General features: G+C 49.9%; 1 protein-coding gene across 6 annotated transcripts in view; it reads left to right on the forward strand.

Annotated features, from left to right (window-relative positions):
* TARBP1 (TAR (HIV-1) RNA binding protein 1) overlaps positions 1-22251 on the forward strand; it is a 2688190-nt gene that overhangs the window by 1088078 nt on the left and 1577861 nt on the right. For all 6 annotated transcript variants that reach the window (XM_069607367.1, XM_069607363.1, XM_069607366.1 and 3 more), the window contains exon 11: positions 2936-3032. In XM_069607367.1, the coding sequence (XP_069463468.1) occupies positions 2936-3032 (97 nt within the window). The remainder of the gene's footprint in view (positions 1-2935; positions 3033-22251) is intronic.

A 22251-nucleotide genomic window follows, 5' to 3' on the forward strand; every position in this document is an offset into this window, starting at 1 on the left:
ATTACTATAACCTGCAAAAGAAAGAAAGAAGACAAACGTAATTAGAAAGGGAGATCTCTCCAACGTAGGAATCAATTCAACCCCTTAGAGATTACAGTATCTTCACCTGCTTACTTACCCAAAGACTCAGAATAGACATTTCAAAGCAAGAAGCTATAGAGTTCATCAGCAACCCAATTTACCATGGTTTCTCCATCTCAACGCGCCCCTGTAGAAAAGCAGGGTGGAGAGCTCCACAATAATAAAGCACAGGTGAGAAGGGAATTCAGCCCTAGAGTTAGAAAGGAGTGATTTAGGGGAATACACATCTCATGTAGTATTATCTCAGTTAATAGATGTTATAGTATTTCTATTGTTGTCATTTGTTTGTTCAAACAGAAAGAGAATCAGGCTCCAAGGTATCAGGTCCACAGGCTGGGAAGGTATTACGCTCCTGAGGAGTCCTGGTAAGCATTAGTCACCCAAGATCTAGTGTTTACCGCTGGAAGCCAAGCTGCTGAGTATCGCCCAGAAGAGGGGGTACACTGGCATAGTGCTGTCTGACACATGGAGCTGTGAAAGTTCAGAATACCTGAAGAATCCTTCAAAGGGCACCTCTGCCACGACATTGATCCACTTTTCCATGCTGGAGAAGATCTAGGGTCGCTGCCTGCAGAGGAGTGTCTGCTGATGGGTTTCCTGCCACCAAAACCAAAAAGTGTCCCAATGGACCAGCCTTGGTGATGGTCCCCAGTCCAGTCCAGTGTTTGTGTCCAGGTCGCCAGAAGCCACCCGACACCTACTTCTGCCACTGTATCTATCCGTCGCCACCGAAGGTAATCCATGACCTCCAAGGGGCTTAACTTGTTCAGTCAACTCTTGTCAAGGTCCACAGCAAGTTTCATCTTTGTGAGACATCCACAGCCGGTGTAACAACACGACATCGGAGACCACCGTGACAGACCGCACTGCTGCTGCCTTTACCACACTTTTTCGTTCCCTTCTCCTGCTCGACCCAGACATCCCAGTGACTTTCTTCCAAGAGGGGGGGAATTCTTGAGGGGCATCGATGAAACCGAGAAACTCCATCAGATTTCCTTCTAAGGCACCCAAGGTACTGTGACGAGGAAGAGCATCTTCCATCCTCAAGATTCATCCAGGGGTCCCAGATTTGTCTTTGATCCTGTTCCTCTGTTGCTTCCCAGGTACTTTGGGGGTATTGGAATCTGTAGAAGTAGAAACCGACTATTAATGAACCTATTTGGACTGGGCTGTAATACATAATATAAAGTACACCTTAACTTTTCCTTACGGGTTTCCCAGGTTGGGGGTGATCCTCATACATTATTGTATTTTTGCACTAAAGAAAGCGTTCCGCCTATGTTCTAATTATTACCTGCCTTTCTACAGTAATGCTTTATGAAGTTAACCCTTTGCTTATAATTGAAATGCTTTTTAACTGTCAGCAGTTGGTGCATTACAATTGATTTTAAAGATAAGTGATACCCCATAGAACTATATATATTAAGTTGAATTACATGTTTAGATTTCTAGTACAAAGTGAGCCTTATTTATTTGTGTATATCTACCTGACTTGGTATTCTTTAATAAAAGGGATGTGTATTCACTTCACATAGTGTGTGGACATTCCTCTGTGGGGAGCTTGGGGATTCACTGTACCCAAGAACCAGCCTGCAACACCTCTGAGTCTCAGCACTGGTTGCTCGTCCATAGCTACCATTATAGAACCTTGGCTGGGGTGCTCTGTGCCTCTACCCCAATTATATAGTGGGCAGAAGTACAGATACCCCATTCCAGTCTTTACAGTGAGTAAGGACAGTCTTCTCAGGGTTAACGTCTGAATAGAGTATAGCATCCAGACATTTAAGTTGTGTTGAATAAGATGACGAATCATAGATGCATCATCAGACCTTTCTCATCTTCTACGACTGAATTGAGGTTCCGTTCTTGCAAGATGGGGCAAGGAAATGGAGGATCTGTGCTCAATTGTAAGGGCTAAGGTGATGATCACTAATTATTTATTTTTATTTATTTATTAACATTTATATGGCGCACAGCAGCTCTGGGGCATCGTAGCGCTGTTACAGTGAACAAATCTGGTTACAGGGAGTATAACAGTTTACAGAAACCTGCATTGACCAAGCTTAAATAAAAACAGTCTGTTGGGTTATACATACTTGGTTGCAGTCGACGCAACATGGTGAAAGGTTCTGCAGGTAAAGTTGTGAGTGTCAGTTGAAAAGTGTGGTTTTGAGGCTTTTTCGGAAAGTGGTTCAATAATATACAATTCTTTGAGTAAGGGCCAATTATAACCAGGTACACACGTGTAAACAATCGTTGATGATTCACATGTGCTTTTTAAAGTCAGATTCCCCGAGAAGGTCTGTACATACCTTTCCAATAATAGAGCGAAGACCCCATTGCTCCAGCCAAGAATTAAAAAAAGACCATTGGAGTGTCTACATGGATCACGCATCACAGGGTCTCGTATACAAAGTAACTTTTCTTGGAGGTCCCAAATTCAGGATAATGGCCATTGACAATTTTCAAATTAAAATCCCTGCACAAGATAATTCCATTTTGTGGCACATTAATCTTATTATAAACATCATACATAAAAGTTTGAAAAAGAATAAGAGTAGAAGTGTTAAGGTTATGATGGGGTCATTTTAAAAATTGATCACACAAATCTGGTTTCTTTTCTGGCGCCTCAATATATCCAGATGTCAGCATTATATCCTGCGCTTAGTGGTGTTGGGCGTAAAAAGTTCACAAACAGCAGCTGCGCTGGGAGATTGATATCATAGATGAGGAATCCATGGGAGGGACATCCATCAGAAAGAACATTTCTGAGAGGGCAGTCATTTGTTTGTAAATGTCATGTAACATCACTGTTTAATTTGATTGTTTTGTTCATTTTACATTGTTTGATCAGGAGAAATCAACCTTGTGCCAGATTTGTTTGATGCTAAACTTGTCGCCACTATGATTCTCTTGGCTTTGGATGTAAATGAGCAGGACAGTAAAGTAACGTAAGTAAAACATTTGTATTAAAAACGCCAATATACTGTCCTTCGTCGTCACCACGCAAAAGTATTCGGATATTGTTTTTACACTGTGAATCGATTATAGATTGACAACATGCATTATTATGCCTTTTGGTAGTGGGTCTTGAAGAAATAGTTTTAGTAACATGTAAAAATATTTTCAACGTCAGCTAGGACCAACTGTGGTTAATGATACTCCCTTCCCCCTCGCTCCCATGGTGTAGACCAAAAATCATAATGCTCAGTTCCTTTGTGTCCTGTTCAGATAGGTGTCTTTGGCTGTTGTTTTTGGGCTAAAGGAGTCACTGAAAAACAGTGGAAGATATATGAATAGATCAGAATCAGATTTGGTTAAACTTTTTAAGAAGGCAACTTTAAAAATTGTTGTATCCAGTCTTAGCTTTTGTCCAAGCTAGTGCACCTCCTTTATTTTTAGTATCCCCCTATGTGAAAAAATCATTGTCCTATCTACAATGTTTTGTTTCGATTCATGAGTGGCAAGTTTGTAACCAGTGCTTTTCTCTCCGATTATGATGCAATGCTTGTACAGCTTGTCAGCAATTGTCACCGAAGAGATATTGCAGAGGAATATGTGTACTACATTGACACTTACACTCTTAGTAGCCAATACCACATGCTTTATCAGCACACTAAGTTTTGGCTTCACAGTGTAATAAAGACTTCAACAAAATACCTACCAAAAGAACAATGCATCAAGGCAAGTGTCACACACATGAATACTGTTTTGGATGTACCAAAGACATTATTTGGTTGGTGAAACACTTCTGCCCGAAGTGTCATTCATAGAGCTAATATACAGATTCCATGATGCCTTAACATGCTTTCAGTGATTATATTGGTGAAGGAACGTGGGGTTATACAGTAGAGCAGTGCATTCAAGTAGTGAGATGTCGGGAGAAGGAGTTGAAGTGAAAGGTGGCCCAGGGGGTTCAGCGACAGAGGTGTTTGAAAGTTGTAGAGTGGGGGTCCTGAGTGGGAGATGTCATGTGCCAGGTATTGGTGGGCTAGGCCATAATAGATGTGAAGACATTGTTATGTTTATTATTTATAATGCGCGAGAGTACCCGAGGGTATCGGGGCGCAGCATTTACAAGAATTTTCGAAGCTTAGTTGCAGTCATCATAAAATATACATACAGACAATGAGAAGCCTCACTCCAAGTCTAGCGGTCCAGAAATAAGGGTGCTGGTAGCAACTTACCGCACCCTTTCCAGACCGCCAGACTACGAGAATGCCTGCAGGCCTGTTTTAAAAAAATAAAATCTGTTTATTATTGTTTTATAACAATATACAGACATATATAAGACTTGAGCGCACATATTGCGATCATACTTGTGTCCATTGTTATAGCCAATACTGTTACACACAGAACTATAGATAAACTGATCCAACTTTCCATCCCCCCTCCCAACTCCTTGGCCTTTATGGCCGTCTCATCACCCCCACCACCCCCACCTCCTATCAGGTCGTTCTCTGGTAGTGTAGGTGTAGGAAGGGAAAGAAAAGAAGAAACGGTATGATTGTGTGCCCTTTTTAGCGGTTGCTACTTCGCCCACCCCGTGGCTCTGTAGTGTATCTGGGGAAGTGTCTTTTCCAACCATGCCCTGCTCGGCTTTATATGTATGGGTCCAGTAATTCCCAATATCGATCCGCTCTAGTCGGGCAAAGCTTCGACTGCCTCTTGAAGGCGGCTTGCTCTAGTAGGCATGTCTTTGAAAGAAGTGCAGCCTGTGCAGCCCCTGAGGGTGGTGGTTTGGCCTTCCAGTGAATAACCAGGAGTTTGCGTGCAGTGAAGAGTATGAGGCTGATGAGTCTGGGTACTAGTGCGTCTGTGTGCCAGTCTTTAACTTCTGCCCCTAGCAGCATCACATTGGGGGTGAACGCAATGTCTGCCCCCCCCCCCCCCTGTCTGAGATTTGCTGATGCACTCCTCACCAGTAAGGGGGGTGGAGCCCACATCATGTGTCCCATGGTGCCCTGAGTGTTGCACCCTCTCAAGCAATCTGCTGTGGGGGTTATCCCCATCATAAATAGCTTGGCTGGGGTGAAGTACAGTCATTGTAGGATTTTATATTGAATTTCTATGTTCTTGAGATTTAGAGAGACTGTCGGTATAGCGGCAAAGTAATTGAGAATGTCTGATATGTCTGTTGCGATCCCGAGATCCTCGGTACACGCCATCGCAAGTGTGCGGGTTCTGCCCAGGTTAATGTGGATTGCCATCGAGTAAAATGTGCGAAGACGTGCGAAGATATTGAGATGATGTTCCATCTTTCTCGCATGGTGCCGGGGCGAGGAGACCGGATTCTAATGCCGTGTGGGTGTGGATTGTAGCCTCTATGGTACGATATTGGAGCCAATCTCTCTGGTCCAGTCTCACGATGTAGCGTGCAGTTTGGAATTGTAAACGGATCCCTTCCTTGCTAATGTCTATTATCCGTATACTTGCCCATTCTTTGTCCTGCTTGCGGAGTGCTTTCTGTGTTAGCCAATATGATAGCACCTCCCGTATGCTAGACCACGCCGGTGTGTCCTGAATTGGTACCCCCTGTGCGGCCCAGAGTCTATGCCATTGGTTAATAGTTTGTCCTACGATTGGGTGTCGTTTGAGTTTCAACCAAAGTTTATCTAGTGGTATGGCCATAATCTCGATTGGGGACAACAGGGCCATCAAGGCCAGTTCCATGGCCCTCCAGCTGGTGTCATCGCTCGTGTCCAGCCAGCGTGTCATCCAGCAGATCGGTGCTGCCTGGTGGTAGGCTCTCCATTATGGGACTGCTAGGCCGCTGTTAGCCTTGGCCGCCTGTAGCACGGCCAGGTGAATTTGCGCTTTCTTCCCTCTCCATATGAATTTGACCATAGCTTTGGCGAGTTCTTTAAATATTTTGGGTCAAGGGCTGGTTGGCAACTTCATAGCTATTTACGTTGGTTCAGGAAATGAGTTCATCTTCAATGCATTTATCCTCCCTGTCAGGGAGAGGGTCAGTGCATCCCAACTTCCTAAGTCAAGGCTGATGTTTTTTAGGGCCTGTAGGTAGTTTAGATCTCGCAGGTCTCCTAGCGAGGCGCTGATGTTTATCCCTAGGTGTTTAATATGATGCATTTGAAGTGTGAATGGGGCTACCCCGCCAGGGTCCCAAGGGATGTCTTGTCTTAGAGGCATGACCTCTGACTTGCACCAATTTATTTTGTAGCCTGCCATCGGGCAGATTTTCTGCATTAACATCCGAATATACGGGAGGGATGAGGGGCCTTTACCTATGTAAAGCAGCAGATCATCTGCGTAGAGAGATAGACGATGCTCCTCCTCCCCTTGGCGTAAGCCCGTCCAGTCTGGATCTGTGTGTATTTTAATCGCAATTGGATCAATGACAGAGTGTAAACAAGGGGTGATATTGGGCACCCTTGATGCGTGCCAGATTGCCGGTTGAACACAGGGGAGGCTGCACTGTTGGTGACCACTGAGGCTGTGGGGCCTGTGTTAAGTAATTTGATCAGTTGTTTGAAGCGCATAGGGAAGCCAAAATGAGGCAGGACCCGAAATATAAATTCCCATTGCACCTTGTCGAATGCCTACTCTTCGTCGACTGCTAGTACAAAATCCTCTGGATCTCTGCCTCTCGCAACAACATGTAGCAGCCTACAGATATTGTGTCCTCAGCAAAGAGGTGGCAATAGAGGCCAAATGATGAAATTAGGTAGGAGCTGTATTGTACAAAGAGGAGTTGGCTCAGGACTGAATCTTGTCGGATTCCCTCTGGAAGGTGTCTGGATAACTTGAAGCCTAAGGAGAGGAGAGAGTTTGAAACGGGTGGGGGATCATCTGCTGTGTGGCATCAGAGAATTAGAAGGATGCGGAATGGAGTAGAGCTGGGAGTTGTGAGCTATGGGCGAGTGCTATTTCTGTGGAGTATTTTCTACAAAACCCAGATTGGTAGAAGTGAGAGAGTGCATTAACCTCAAAGAATTTGATGATACGGTTAAATACGACTGCAGAATTTTGGAGTGGTGGGAAAAGAGAGATGGGTTGTAGAAAGATGCATTGTTAGTCGGCAGTTGATTTTTTGGCATGGGTATGACCCACGGCCACCTTGTAGCAAACTGGGAAAATGGAAGTTGATAAGATTTAAAGCAAGGTGTGAGAGCAGGTGAAAGGAGCATTCTAAGAGATTCCTCCCTCCCACGGATTCCTAACATAAGACATCCTGTCCACAGTGAAGCTGTTCAGATGCTTTTCCGCCACCAGGAGGCGCACTGTGGCTCCACATTGGCTCCCCCCTTATGTCTGTACATGCCCCTCACTGGACAGGACGTCGGGGCCAGTATACATCGTGGCGCCATGCTACATGACCTCAGTTTCTTTTTCTGCGCATTCTGTTCGCTTTGGGAACACACTCATTGATTTTACGAAATGTCTCCTTTGTCATGCCTGATCAAACAAAGTCTTCCGGTTCGAAAAACATTCGCGGTTCGTGTCTGGTAGATGTCCTTATTGGATACGCACAGGATTTCTCTGCTGCTTGGGCGAGGAACACGACACCCAGGACTGCAGGTCATGCCAGTCCATGCACCCGAAGACCCTCAGGGATAGGCTAGCAAAGATGTTCACCTACATCCACAAGACTAAGGGTGAAGTCATGCAGTACCTTTCAAGGTTGCTGGAATGGAGCATCAGTCCGAGGAGAGGTTGCCCTTGTACTACGAAAAGGCGAAAGAGAAGATTTGCAAAAGCTTTTGCTCCCCAGCGGAGCCTCACACCAGCATTTCTCCTCTTCATCGAAGATGAGCCACTGCTCCAAGGAATCCACCAGGGAAGGTGGCTCAAGTACCCTTTTCAAGCCAAACCTCCACTCTGGAGGAATAGGCAAATTTCTCGCATCAGGATACTTGACATCTTTGCCAATGTACAAGCAGTTTCGGCCTTGATGTTGATGACTTTGGCCATTGTGCAGATGGGGACCCACTGCGTCTTCTGGGACCGTCGGTGCATACGCAGGGGATTACACCCACATGCATAGGGGTCAGGCCTCGACTCAAAAAGGAACCAAGTCTACCAGAGCCAGCAGGCCCCGCCTTTGAGCCTCAAGTCTCAGAACCAGCTTCAATTGCAGCGCCAATCAACTTCCCCCTTAGAGCTTCCCCCTGACAGGTAGAGTAAGAGACTGGATGCCTGGGGGAAGACGATTTTTGCATTATCTAGCCTTGTCCTCTGTGCAATCAATGACTTTTGTAGAGGGATTCCGGTCTATCGTTTAGGATTGCAAAGAGGCCATTTGTCTGATTCTGCAATCAGGACTGGACACAGATGATTGTGTCGGCCGATCCATGGCCATGAGTACAGTGGTCGGGCGTCACTTCTGGATGAGAATGTCTGGCTTAGTTCAGGATGTTCAAGCTGAGCTTTTGAACATGCCATTTCATGGACAGAACCTGTTTGGGGTTAAGGCAAATGATGCCCTTCAGATATTCTAGTCCTCAAAGGTTACAGCAAAGTCCTTGTGTATGACTGTCAAACAGCCCTATGCTCCTTCTACGAGGGGTCAGCCTTTTTGGCCTTCAGCCACCTGTGTCCTACTCGGTCGGTGACAGGCCTCTCAGTGAAGACTGCAGGATAGACTCTTCCCGAGGGGAATGGGTAGACATTCTCCCTGAGGTGGTGCGGCCACCATCCCCCAGCACCACAGGGTGCAAAACGTCTGAGAAGTCTTCTGCCACAAATCCCCTGCAGGGGAGGGGGGATTTCCCTTTTTCATCTGTGATGAATCTGAGAATGTCCTCACTTCTTTCCCTGAGGTGACCCCCTCCAATATGGCATGGGACCGGCAGCTGCTACCTGATCCTGACACTGAGGGCAGCTATATGAGAGAGGACCATCTGCAGGGAGGTACAACTCCAGAAAGTGACAGGACATTGTCGGAGAAAAGCACATGCCCCCCACCCCATTTTCCCTTCAGGGATGTTTCCTCAGTACCCCATGCCTTAATGGCATATTGTTAGATTCATCCTCCACCTCCTAATACATCTATTGTGATTAATCCCTAAACTCCCACTAGGGAGACTATGATGGCAACTAGGATGGGGAATAGGCAGGGAGTAGTGAGGATAACTTCCAAGGAGGCTCAGTATTCACGTCTTTTAAGCCATTCACAAAGTAGCCCCATAATGACTGGCACGAGGAAGAACAGCAGAGTAATGAAGATTACAAAGACCGGCGACCCACGCAGTGGCCTAGATATTGGCAAATGAGTAAGCAAGCAGGGAAGTTCAAAAGCAGACCGACTGCAGCTGATGAGAGGAAGGACAGAGGAGAACTGCATAGGCTAAACTGCCTTGCAGCCCGTAGGATTGCTGAGTTGAGGGCAAGCAAGCCGTGGCAGGTGACACAGGGGTGAAACCAACACGAGATCGGAGAAACAAGGGTGCAGACGGTACGCTTCATCAAGAGAGAGAATTGTAAAGGCATCATGAAGGACACGGACAACAGATTCACTATTCAAAACAAACATTTGTATTAACTTAGATGTCGGGATGGAAAAAGGCCTAACTTGCCCTATGCTAAGGTGAGATTTTCCTACCTAAATAAAACTAAAAAAAATCTGAGTGAAAGCGTTAAACTGAAGAATCTGTCTGTGTCCAAAACCTATGCTTGCCCTCACAACTGATCTATACTGCTCTTACGTCCCGTCCCCTTTCCTCCATACTGTATGGGCGTCCCTTCCAAGGGATGGGAGACGGAACCCTTTTCACCAGAAAAAACCTTCTTCCCCTTTAAATTTAGAGGTGCACGGGGGTGCGGCCCAGGGAGCATGCGCTGCCTTGACTCGGCCCTCCGGCTCCACACCTCAATCCCCTTTTCCGCGTCGACGGGAACGGGCCGAATTCACTACCGCTCCTGGGTTTGGCTTCGGCATTTAATTCCACGCGCGGATACTTATTCTTTGTCTTGTCTTTTTATCATTCAGGTACTGGGTCCTCAGGCGTCACGCTCCTGCCCGGCGCATGCCGACTTCTACAGGGTTCAACAGGTGTCCATCCTGCAACAGGGTCTTCCCAACTTCAGAACCCCACTCCCCCTGCCTGCGTTGCCTTGGCCCAGACCATGGTTGGTAATCTTATTCCGCGTGTGACTCGCTGTCCTCGAAAGCACAGAAGAACAGACTAGCCAGGTGGAGGGAGCTCTTCCAGAAGTCGCCTCCAGAGGATCTCAAGAACTTCGTGAAGCATCGAACCAGGCCAAAGGTAGGGCCCATATTCTCCATCGCACTCCGCAAGAGAGACTCCTTCCCAGGGACTCTCCCGCGCGGGAGGGACCGGTCAGGTCCTTCTACCCGCAGATGCACGAGGCTGCTTCAGCTACCGGCCTTCGGGTCGAGGGATCCTCAGATCCTCCCGGTGGCAGTGTTGAGGGACCAGAAGGTTCTTTTACCGGGTCTTCACCCGAGAGGATATGCCCTAATACCGTCAATACATCTGAGGGGGCGCCTAAATGCAGCTCTACCGACCCTTGGGTCGAGGGTGTCACACCTAACGGACCTAGGCCCTAGGAGCAGGGTAGGCCTTGTGATCCACACGTAAGAGTCTTGGAGGAGGCCGGGCCCAGTGGGCCGAGCAACACGTCTCAGGCACGTGACAGGCAGCTCGGCAAAATGGTTGCCGCGCCAGAAAGAGGCACCCATCCGACGCCATTCCAGGAATTCAACGAAGAACGAGTGTTAAGGTGGGACTGGCCTTAACCAGGTACGTGGTCTACAGTCTACCCCTCATTTGCGCATGGCATCTTTCCTTTGTGTCCATATGGACAGGGTATGCAGCAGCTTCAGCAGCTCCCCACTACCCCGTCAGTACCCCCTGCCACCTCTTTGGCCAGTGAGGAGGTGCTCTTCGAGAAGTTCCTCAGCCTCATGAGGTCACCTCAGATGGGGGTTATCATCAAAGTTGCCATCAGGGAAGTCCTTCCCGCAATGCTAGCGGCACCACAGGTGCCTCCATCGGCCCCCAGGCTCCGGTGCAGCTGCCTCCTCCGGCTCCAGAGCCAACTCTGCAACCTCCGCTGCTTCCTCAGCCTCCGGCTGCGGTCCCTGTGCCCCAGCCTCCGGCACCATGTACTCCTCCTCCTCCACAAGATCCTCCAGATTTGCAGAATACGGACGAGGAGGAGGATCCGGACACGCCATACAGGGCCTTCCACGAACGTCTTGCTGGGCTGGCGGAGTACCTGGGCCTACCCCAACCCGAGGTCGAGCAGCCAGCAGAGGGGGTTCTGGCTAAAGTCCTCACACAACGCCCCTCTGCCAAATCAGGTATTCTAATGCAGAACGATGTAGACTCCCTGGCCAAGAAGGGCTGGCTCAAACCCCACTCAGCCCAGCCGGTCAATCGACGCCTGGACGCCAAGTAGAGGCAGGTGGAGGGGATACACTCTTGCTCTCGGCCCATCCTCAGCCACACTCCTCAGTGATCGCTGCAGCATCACTATACTCCAAGCCCCAGTCATCCTCAGCCTCTTCCTCGGCGGCGCTGCTAAGCAAGGAGAAGATCTTGGAGGCATATAGCAAGAAACTCTATTCCAACACCTCTTTACATCTGCGTCAGGCCAATGCCATGCTGGCAGCCGCCAACCAAAGATTACAGGGGGAAATTGTGGACTTCCTCCTGGAACTCCCCAACCCGAGCCAATCACGCTTTAAGGCGGGGCTAGCTGAGGCCAAGCTGGTCGCGCATGAACTCATGGAATCCCCAGTGGCCCATATTGACACCTCAGGCCGTGCCATCTGTATTGCCGTGGACATGAGAAGGACAGCCTGTTTCCGGGCAACAAAATTCAACCCGGATGTCCAGGAACGCATACTTGATCTTCCACTCCTCTACGGACCAAGAGCTGGACAAAAAGAAAAACAGCTCACAATCTGCTAAGTCTTTGTCCATCCTTACAAAGACCACGCCCAAATCATACACCCAATCTCAGCAACACTTTAATAGGGGTGGTACGTACGGACAGTTCCGGGCCTTCCAAGTCCGTGGATCCAGGCAGCCAGACTGCTCGCTGTCTCAACCGGTGCAAGCAACAAAGTGTGTGTGGTGGGGGAGTAAGGGCTTTTTCCAGTCCCCCTCCTCCGTGACAGCCTCTGAGGGAAAGAAGGCATGACACGCCCCTTCGGGTCCACGTGTCTCTGGTGGGGGATAGGCTTGTTCTCCATGCACATTTCTGGCGCCAGAATTTTGCGGACGCCTGGATCCTCTACGTAGTATCCACGGGGTACCGCCTCCCTATCCCACCCTCTCCTTCCTCCTCTCCTCCCCTCCCACAGTTGGGAACAGCAACTCTTTTGGCGGAGATCCGGTCGCTCGTAGAGAGCCAGGCAGTGGAGGAAGTCCCAGCCTCACAGCGAGGCTTTGGCTTTTACTCCAGGATTTTCGCCATTCAGAAGAACCAGGCAGGCCTGAGAGTTGTGCTGGACCTTTCCATCCTCAACCTCTCCTTACCCCTGATGGTTACGCCAGCTTTTATAGCGGAGACATTGGACATTGGAGACTTGATATGCTCCCTGGATCTGAAGGACGCGTACCTACACGTCCTGATTTGGCAGCCCCATCGGTCTTTCCTATGGTTCAGGATCATGGGCTTCCATTTTCAATACAAGGTCCTTCCTTTTGGCCTCATCTCGGCCCCCAGGGTCTTTACCAAGCTCATGAATGTGGTGGCGACCCTCCTCAGATCGCAGGGCCTCCACATCTACCCATACCTCAACAACTGGCTCGTCAGGGCTACATCTCTGGAAGCGGTACTCCACTCTTCCAATGCCCTTCTGAACACACTGCACGATCTAGGCTTCTCGCTCAATCTCAAGAAGTCATAGCTGCAGACTCTGACATTCTTTGGCCTCATCTGGGACACGTGCTACGAGAAGGTATTTCCGTCAAAGGTCAAAATCTCGGCCATCAAGAGGGCCACCGCCCACTTCCTCAGAGAAGTGACCTCGGCATTGTGGTACCAACATCTCCTGGGTCTTCTGGCAGCGGTCTTATTAGCCGTTCTGCACACCAAGAGTAAGGATGAGGAGGATTCAGCTGCACTTCGCAGCCGCATGGAACCAGGAGCGGGGCTCTCAATCCGAGATGATCAACGTTCCTCCATCTCTCCACCTGGACCTGACTTGGTGGTCCAGAGACTGCAAACTGCGGACGGGCAAGCCCTTCCTGCTGCCCACTTCGCAGGCCACCATCTCCACGATTCCTCGCTCGAGGGCTGGGGAGCCACCCTGGACAATCTCTCGGACCACGGCACCTGGACTCGACAGGAGCAGGAATAACACATCAATTGGCTAGAGCTGAACGTCATCTGGCTGGCGCTCTGGGCATTCAAGCACTTCTCAGGGGCAAGGTTGTCCTCATCCAGACGGACAACTCGACCAGCATGTACTACGTCAACAAGCAGGGAGGCACCAGATCCCCTCCTCTGTGCAGACTGGCGATCAGCATGTGGGAGTGGGCCCTGGAAAACAACATTTACCTCACGACAGTCCACCTCCCGGGGGAATCCAACCTGTAAGCGGACAGGCTCAGCAGGCTGGGAGCAGACAATTGGGAGTGGCAGCTAAACGACCTTGTTATTCAGGAGATTTTCAACAGGTGGGGTCACCCCCAGGTGGATCTCTATAGCACCTGGTACAACAAGAAGTGTCCCCAGTTCGCTTCCTGGCAGGGGCAGGGCCCCGGCTCTCCGGGCGACGCGTTTCACCTCCAGTGGACCGGCATAAAACCCTACGCCTTTCCGCTCCCTCCCCTGATTCACAGAGTAATTTGCAAAATCAAGGAGTCTCGCCAACTCTTCATCATTCTAATAGCTCCATGGTGGCCGGCCAGGCCATGGTTTTCGGAGCTGCTCAGTCTCTCCGAAGTTCCCCCGATTCACCTCCTGACGGGCCCAGCACATCTACTGGCACAGCAGGGGTGCAGAGTCATCCACCCTGCACCAGGAAAACTAGCCCTCACAGCGTTGTACCTGAGCAGGTAATGCTTCGGCACCTTAGTCTCTCACAGGCCAATTTGGAGATCATACAAGGCCCCAGGAGAAAAGCTACCAGGGCCCAGTACAAAAGCAAATGGACCAGATTCTGCCACTGGGCAGACTCCAAGGGAATCGATCCCCAGGCATGCACCTGGCACGACGTGCTCTCCTTTTTGGCACACCTCGCTCATTCAGACGTGCAGGTGGACACCTGCCGCACATACCTCCCAGCCATTGGGGTTTACAGGAACTCAGAGGAGGGCATTTTCTCCTCCTCCAACCCTATCGTCAAGAAACATCTGACGGGCCTTGCAAGGCTCTACCCACCCGTCAAGAGACCGCACCCGGTGTGGGACCTTAACATAGTCTTGGGGGCCCTGGCGCACAAACCGTTCGAGCCAATGGCCTCCGTGGACATCAGTCTGGTCACTTTCAAGGCGGCCTTACTAGTCGGCCTTACCTCGGCTCGTAGAGACAGCGAAATCCAGACGTTGGTCGCCTCTGAGCCATATACCACCTTTCACAAGGACAAGGTAGTCTTGCTGACACACCTGGCATTTCTGCGCAAGGTTCTCCAGCATTGGATCTTTCATGGATTCACATGCTTAGAATATTCCCCGTCGTCAGACTGGGAACCCTCGGTACACATATATAGTCATTTCCCATAGGAAAAACTTCCGACACTTGTGTGTCCTATCCCCGTTCACGTCCTCCACGGGGCCGCCCTACGCACGCCCCGTAGGACGCCCTGGTATATAAGCCCCGCCCCCGTGGGACCCTTCAGATTTCAACCGTCTCCAAAGATAGTGGGATCTCCTCGTGTAGTTCTACGGATACTTATTGAATTGTTCGAACTCCCGCGAGTTTGTTTGTCTGGTCCCTGCATAATGTCGGGTAAGCCTCTGTTCCGCCCGTGTGCCACGTGCGGACTGAAAAAGGTTTATGAGGGGGACGGCCATCTAGACTGTATCTACTGCCTCCATCCTCACCACTCGGCGGACCAATGCGATATATGTAAGGGTTTTTCACAGAAAACCCTGAAGGACCGAAATCGGCGTCTGATTTCGTGGCTGAACGATGGCGCGGGGGCGTACCCTCAGTCTGAGGTAGGCTCGGTGCGCAGTGTCGCCTCGGCAAAAACATCAGAGGCCCCCCGACGCTCGCATTCATCGGAACCTCCGGCCAAGAAAAAGGCGCCATCAACAAGACCCACGGAGAAGGACGTGCCGCAAAGTCACTCCTCGAAGGGCTCATCGAAAGACTCGGCGAAAAAATCCTCGTCTACTTCGTCGAAGAAAGACAAAGACAGGCCTAAATCCTCCTCGGGCGATCAAAGCAGATCAGCCACGAGTAGAGATGCGGATAAACGCAGGGAGAGCGCCGCGAAGGCGGGACCGCCAAAGCCACCTGCAGGCCCACCGTCGACGACGACGACGATCCAGTCGGTACCCTCTCTGACGCAGTCGCCCGTCATACACATGGGGTCGACATCGACGGTACCCTCGTCGACGGAAGTTCTGGCCTGGAGACCAGAAGTGTTCGATATGGGGTTGCCTGACACACTGCTACAAGAACAGGCTGTGTCCATTGCCTCGAAAGAAGACGACGGCTTCAGAATTGTGAGCCCGGAAGACCTTGGCCTACGAGCCAGATTTCCTTCTGGTGCAACATGCTCTCAAGTTTTTACCCAGCCTCCAACCCAGGCTACCCTCTCCATGGAGGTACTCTCCTCCTTACACTCACTTTTGAAGTCGCTGGACGAAAGGCTTCCACCCGTACCGACGACCCCCCTCGTCGACGAGCCCGGCCCTTCACACCGTCCGACTAGATCGGTCGTAGTTCCAACTACTCCAGCAGTCCAGGAGGAGGGCGAGCTCTCGGACTCCCTCTCTGACCGGGGGTCAGCATCAGATATCTCCCTCTCACCGTCGAGGGACCCATCCTGGGTTTCGGATGTGGAAGTGGAACCTCCAAAAAGTCCCATTCACCCATCACCGCCGGATGATATAGGCGCCTTCCATTCCATGATGGAAAAGGCCTGCAAGGAGTTCGGCCTGGCCCAACAGGAAGAAAAGAAGGACTGTTTTCTCTTTGACCACATGGGCAAGAGTAGGCGTTCAATTTTTTCGATTCCGATCCTGGACCATGTGTGGAAAGAAGGCGTCCAAACTATGCGGCACCCATTTTCTGAACCTGCTGTCAAGGGCCGCATAGAGAAAAAATTCAAAGTCCCTGACTCGACGCCGAAATGCCTCTCGGCACAACCTACACCGGACTCGGTGGTGTCGGCGGCGGCGACGAGAAAAGCAAAGGCCCAACATAAATGCTCCACTCCTCCGGATTCTGAGGCTAGGCGCCAAGACGCGTTCGGTAAGAAGGTCCTGTCAGTGGGGGCGTCAACAGTAAAAGCAGCCAACTCCCTGGCAATTATGGCCAGGTACGACAGGGAGATGTGGCACAGACTGGCACCTATTATGGACCACCTCCCAGAAGAGCACAAAAAAACGGCTATGTCCCTGGTTCGCGAAGGCGAAGAAGCATCGAACCATGCTATTAATATAGCAGTGGACCTGGCAGATTCGGGGTTTAAACAAATTAACAACGGAGTTGTTCTAAGACGCCAGGCTTGGCTCAAGTGCACCAGCTTCAGACCCGAGGTGCAATATAAAGTCGTGGACATGCCCTTCGAAGGTGACCTCCTGTTCGGCGAGAAGGTGGATGAGGCCTTGAAAGGCATGAAGGAGGACTCTGACGGCACGCTCGCTGGGCTCTCTTCAAAGTGGTAAGCCCTTTCGTTCCTTTCGCCCCTTTAGAGGCGCTACGGGAAACTCAAGATTCTCAGCTACCAGGGATAGAGCGTTTGGAAGATCGTCGTATCCTTCCCAAGGGTATAGGCGCGCCTCGCAGTCCTCAACCCGGCGCAGAAATTTCCAGTCCTCCAAGAGACGACCCAATTACCCGTCGTCGACGGGAAAACAGAAAGACCAACAATGACGTTCTAGGCGGAAGGGTGTCACGCTGCGTCGAGGAATGGGAGTCAATCACGACAGATCAGTGGGTTCTGGACACGGTGAGACGAGGGCATTCCCTACGGTTCAAATGCAAACCTCCAAGACGTCCACCGATACACCTGTCCCAACCACATCTGGGCATCTTGTGTCAGGAAGTTGCGCTCATGTTAAAAAAAGGCGCCATCGAATTAGTCCCTGCATCACAGAAAGGCCTAGGGGTTTACTCACGCTGTTTCGTAGTAAAGAAGCCGAACGGAAAGTGGCGCCCCATCCTCGACCTGCGGGACCTCAACAAAACCCTGCTGAGTCAAAAGTTCAAAATGCTTACACTACAGGAGGTGATCAGATCCGTCCAAAAGGACGATCTCTTGGCGTCACTAGATCTGCAAGACGCGTACTTTCACATTCCAGTGCGCACAACACACAGGAGGTTTCTGAGGTTCCTGGTCGGGCAAACACACTACCAATTTACAGTGCTCCCATTCGGCCTGAAGTCCTCCCCAAGAACGTTTACGAAATGTCTGGCACCTGTGGCAGCCTGGCTGCGAAAGGAAGGGCATCATGTATACCCGTACCTCGACGACTGGCTCGTGAGGGGATCCTCCCCAGCGTCGACCAACGACAGCCTATTGACCACCTTACGACTACTGCAACGTCTGGGATTTGCAGTGAACTACGAAAAGTCTTCTCTAAAGCCCTCAAAGAGCTTGAAGTTCCTGGGTGCTCGATTCGACACCCGCGCGGGGATTGTGAAGCCGTCCCTGGAAAGGATGTCGAAGATCAAACGACTGACAAGCCAACTTCGTCTGCAGAGCAGGATGTCAGTGAGAAAATACGCAGCACTCCTAGGCTCCATGGCGTCGTGCATCCACCTAGTAGCAAACTGCCGGTTGTTCATGAGGCCTCTACAGGAGTTCCTGTCGGACAGATGGAAGCAGGCCACAGGCCGCTGGTCAGACAAGATAACCGTCGACGACGAAGGAGTTATCGACTCCCTCCAATGGTGGAAAGTCGCTCACAACCTGGACAGAGGAGTTCCGCTGCAAGAACTGGAATTTCAGAACACCATCATTACGGACGCCTCTCTGTCGGGCTGGGGAGCACACATGAACAATCATCAAACCCAAGGCAGGTGGTCGTCGACCGAATCGCGCCTACATATCAACGTGCTGGAACTAAGGGCGGTGAGATGGGCCCTGAAAGCTTTCCTCCCACATGTCAAAGGATCAAAAGTAAGAGTGCTCACAGACAATACAACAGCCATGTTCTACCTGATAAAGCAAGGTGGCACCAGATCCAGGACCCTCTCGAAGGAAGCTCAAAAGATCTGGCATTGGGCTTTGAAAAACCACATATCCTTAGTGGCGTACCACCTACCGGGAGTGAAGAATGTGCAGGCGGACTCCCTGAGCAGGACGATGTCGCAAATACACGAGTGGGAGCTGGACTCCAGTCAGCTACAAGAAATCTTCGAAAGGTGGGGGACCCCATCGATCGATCTCTTCGCAACGGAAGAAAACCGAAAATGTGTCCAGTTCACGAGCAGATTGCCCCAAATGGGCTCCCTGGGGGAAGCGTTCTCGTTTCCGTGGACAGGCAAATTCCTCTACACCTTCCCTCCCTTCCCACTCATACGGAGGACGATCCAGGGGATCCGCAGGTACAAATGCCGGGTCATCCTAGTGGCTCCGCACTGGCCGAGACAACCTTGGTTTTCCGACCTCCTTCACCTGTCATTGGATCAACCGATACCACTCAGGAAAGTGCCGCACCTCCTATCCAGGGACAAGGGAGCTGTATGGCACCACAATCCGGACAGCCTGAACTTAACTGCATGGCTCCTGACTTCTCAGAGTTCGGGAACCTGAAAGTTTCGATGGATTGCCCTAAGATTCTGCAGGCGGCTAGAGCCCCTTCTACTAACAAATCATATATGAGCAAATGGAAAAGATTCTGTAAGTGGTGTCAAACTCAACACAATATTCACCCTTTGGAAGTAACGCCTGAACAAATCCTCCCGTATCTTCTTCACCTGGCAGAGAGCGGACTGTCATCATCATCCATAAAAGTACACCTGGCGGCTGTTTCAAGGTTTACAAGGAGGAGACAGTCCTCACCGCTATTCAGTGACAGACTAGTGAAGCATTTCATGAGGGGTCTATTTAGAACATTCCCTCCTGCAAAACGGTTCCCACCGTCGTGGAGTCTGAATGTGGTTCTGGCTGCCTTAATGAAGCCTCCATTTGAGCCAATGTCCTCTTCATCCCTACAATGCCTATCCTGGAAACTAGCGTTCCTAGTCGCCATCACTTCGGCTAGAAGAATGTCGGAATTGCAGGCATTGGTCATAGATCCTCCATATATGAGGTTCTTTAAGGACAAAGTAATTTTATCAACTAACCCTACGTTCATCCCAAAAGTACCATCGGTCTTTCACAAGCACTCGACCCTGGTGCTTCCTACTTTCTTTGCGTCCCCGTCGTCGACGGCGGAGAAAGCCCTTCACACGCTAGACGTCAAAAGGGCGCTAAAATTTTACCTGCAAAGAACGCAAGATATCAGAACCACCAGACAGTTGTTCGTCGCATATGGTCCCTCGGCGAGGGGAAAGGCTATCTCCAAGCAAGGTTTGGCTCGCTGGGTCTCTTTGGCAATTACCCTGTGTCACTCCAAGGCCTGGAGACCCCTACAAGTTCGCCCTAGAGCCCATTCCACGAGAGCGACGGCTTCCTCTGCGGCGCTATGGGCAGGAATTCCTCTGACAGACATCTGCCAGGCGGCGGCATGGTCTGTTCCACACACGTTTACGCGCCATTACTGCCTGGAAAAGCAGCATGCGGACGAGGTACAGATGGGGCGGGCAGTGCTGCGCCGCCTCTTTCAATGAGGTAAGCCAAAATTACGATGAAAATGCTGTCGTTCACTTGGCCTAAAACTGTTTCCGATCGTATACATGAACATACACAGTTATATCTGTCTAAATGTAGGTTTATTTGCTTATTTATCTTATATATATGCGCAGAGGGTACATACTTGTGTCATATAACATAGCATTGTACTGTGGAAATCCGTTTTCGTATCAGTATAATAAGTTGTTGCTTACATACATGGTGAAAGTAAGTAGTGTTTGGGGGTGTCTCCACGAATGTAAGTTGCATTGCATTCTCACCTCCTTCTTGATGTTACTGCTTTACAATCTATTCTAAGCATGTGAATCCATGAAAGATCCAATGCTGGAGAAGGGAGTAGTTTCTTACCTGTAACTCCATTTCTCCAGCATTGGTATCTTTCATGGATTCACATGCGCCCACCGGCCTCCCCGGACTGCAATGTGAATTTATGTATGTAAGCAGGGTTTTTTCCCCCCGTTCTCTTTGGAGGGGCCGAAATCTGAAGGGTCCCGCGGGGGCGGGGCTTATATACCAGGGCGTCCTACGGGGCGTGCGTAGGGCGGCCCCGTGGAGGACGTGAACGGGGATAGGACACTTAAGTGTCGGAAGTTTTTCCTATGGGAAATGACTATATATGTGTACCGAGGGTTCCCAGTCTGACGACGGGGAATATTCTAAGCATGTGAATCCATGAAAGATACCAATGCTGGAGAAATGGAGTTACAGGTAAGAAACTACTCCCTTCTGTCTGCTTTCCACTTGAATGAGGAAATAGTCCTTCCTACGTTTTTTCCTGATCCCAAGGACGAAGAACAGAGTGCTGCACTGCCTGGATGTTAGGCGTGCCCTGAATTTCTACTTAGACAGGACCAAGGGCTTCCGGAAATCGCACGCCCTGTTCGTCACTTTTGGAGGCTCAAGACCAGGCTATCAGGCCTCTAAGGCTTCCATGGCCCGCTGGATGGTCTCTGCCATCACAGAAGCATATGAGGGCCAGCACAAGCCACTCCTGGCCAACATGCATGCCCACGCAGTTAGGGCCAAGGCAACGGCCATCGCATTCCAGCACCATGTCCCTCGGCAAGTCATAAGCAGGGTGGCCACTTGTGCCTCTCCCTCGGCTTTCTGCAAGCATTACTGTTTGGATGCCATCTCTAGGTCTGATGCGGCTTTCGGACATGCGGTTCTCAAGAACCTATTTGCTTAAGGAGGGTCTCCTCTCCACCCTGGGGCTACAATCCGTTGTAATTGCCCATACAGTATGGAGGAAAGGGGACGGGACGTAAGAGTAATTATAAGTTACTCACCGTAGTGACTAACATACTCTTAGTCCATAGTCCCCTTTCCTCCATACGTCCCACCAACCTCCCCCATAATAATACTGGTGTAAATAGGCAATGTTAAATCTATAGTCGACGCGTCAATGGGGACTGAGGTGTGGCGCTGAAGGGCGGAATCAGGGCAGTGCATGCTCCCTGAGCCGCACCCCTACTTGCCTCTAAATTTAAAGGGGAAGAGGGTTTTTTCTGGTGAAAAAGGTTCCGTCTCCCGTCCCTTGGAAGGGGCGCCCATACAATATGGAGGAAAGGGGACTATGGACTAAGAGTATGTTGGTCACTACGGTGAGTAACTTATACTATACCTGGGATTCCCTTCCCCAAGTCCAAGTAACACAGTTGCAAGCACCAAAAAACCTTGAAACTCCGGTCTCATGTCAGTAAATGTCTCAATCTCAGGGTTCCCTTCCCCAAGACTTACTTTCCACAGCATAAAAGTATCCCTCATTCTTTTAGAGTTCGTGGCTACTCTTGTACCTTCTGTTAATGGTGGGTTTTCCATGTGCCACTTGTAGCTGTGTTGGAATAATCTTTAAAGGTTTAGTAAATTCTATTGATATAATATTCTGTTTGATATAGTTTTCACGTAGTCTGGTATTCAGTATGACATAACATGATTGGTTATTTATAACACGCTTAATACGCAGAGGTTTCTAAGCGCAGATCCTGGGATTGAACGTGTTATATCCTCCCCGTATGCCTTCCTTTGTTTCAATATTTGAAGTTCCATTCACTTGAGGTTATAGCACATATTGGATGTAAAGTATCATTCACTGTAGCATGCAGCATTTAATAATTTCACTTGAGTTTTAAATTCTGTTTTATTTCTGAACCTAGTAAATAACAGTTCGTTTTTTTATATAGAAGGGTTTCACTCAGTTCGATATTCAAGAAACAGGGATTGTGCTTGGTTTGGTCTTCAATAAGCACGGGTTG

The sequence above is a fragment of the Ambystoma mexicanum genome, chromosome 4q, assembly GCF_040938575.1.
Source record: "Ambystoma mexicanum isolate Mex_15411 chromosome 4q, UKY_AmexF1_1, whole genome shotgun sequence".
NCBI classification, from domain to species: domain Eukaryota; kingdom Metazoa; phylum Chordata; class Amphibia; order Caudata; family Ambystomatidae; genus Ambystoma; species Ambystoma mexicanum.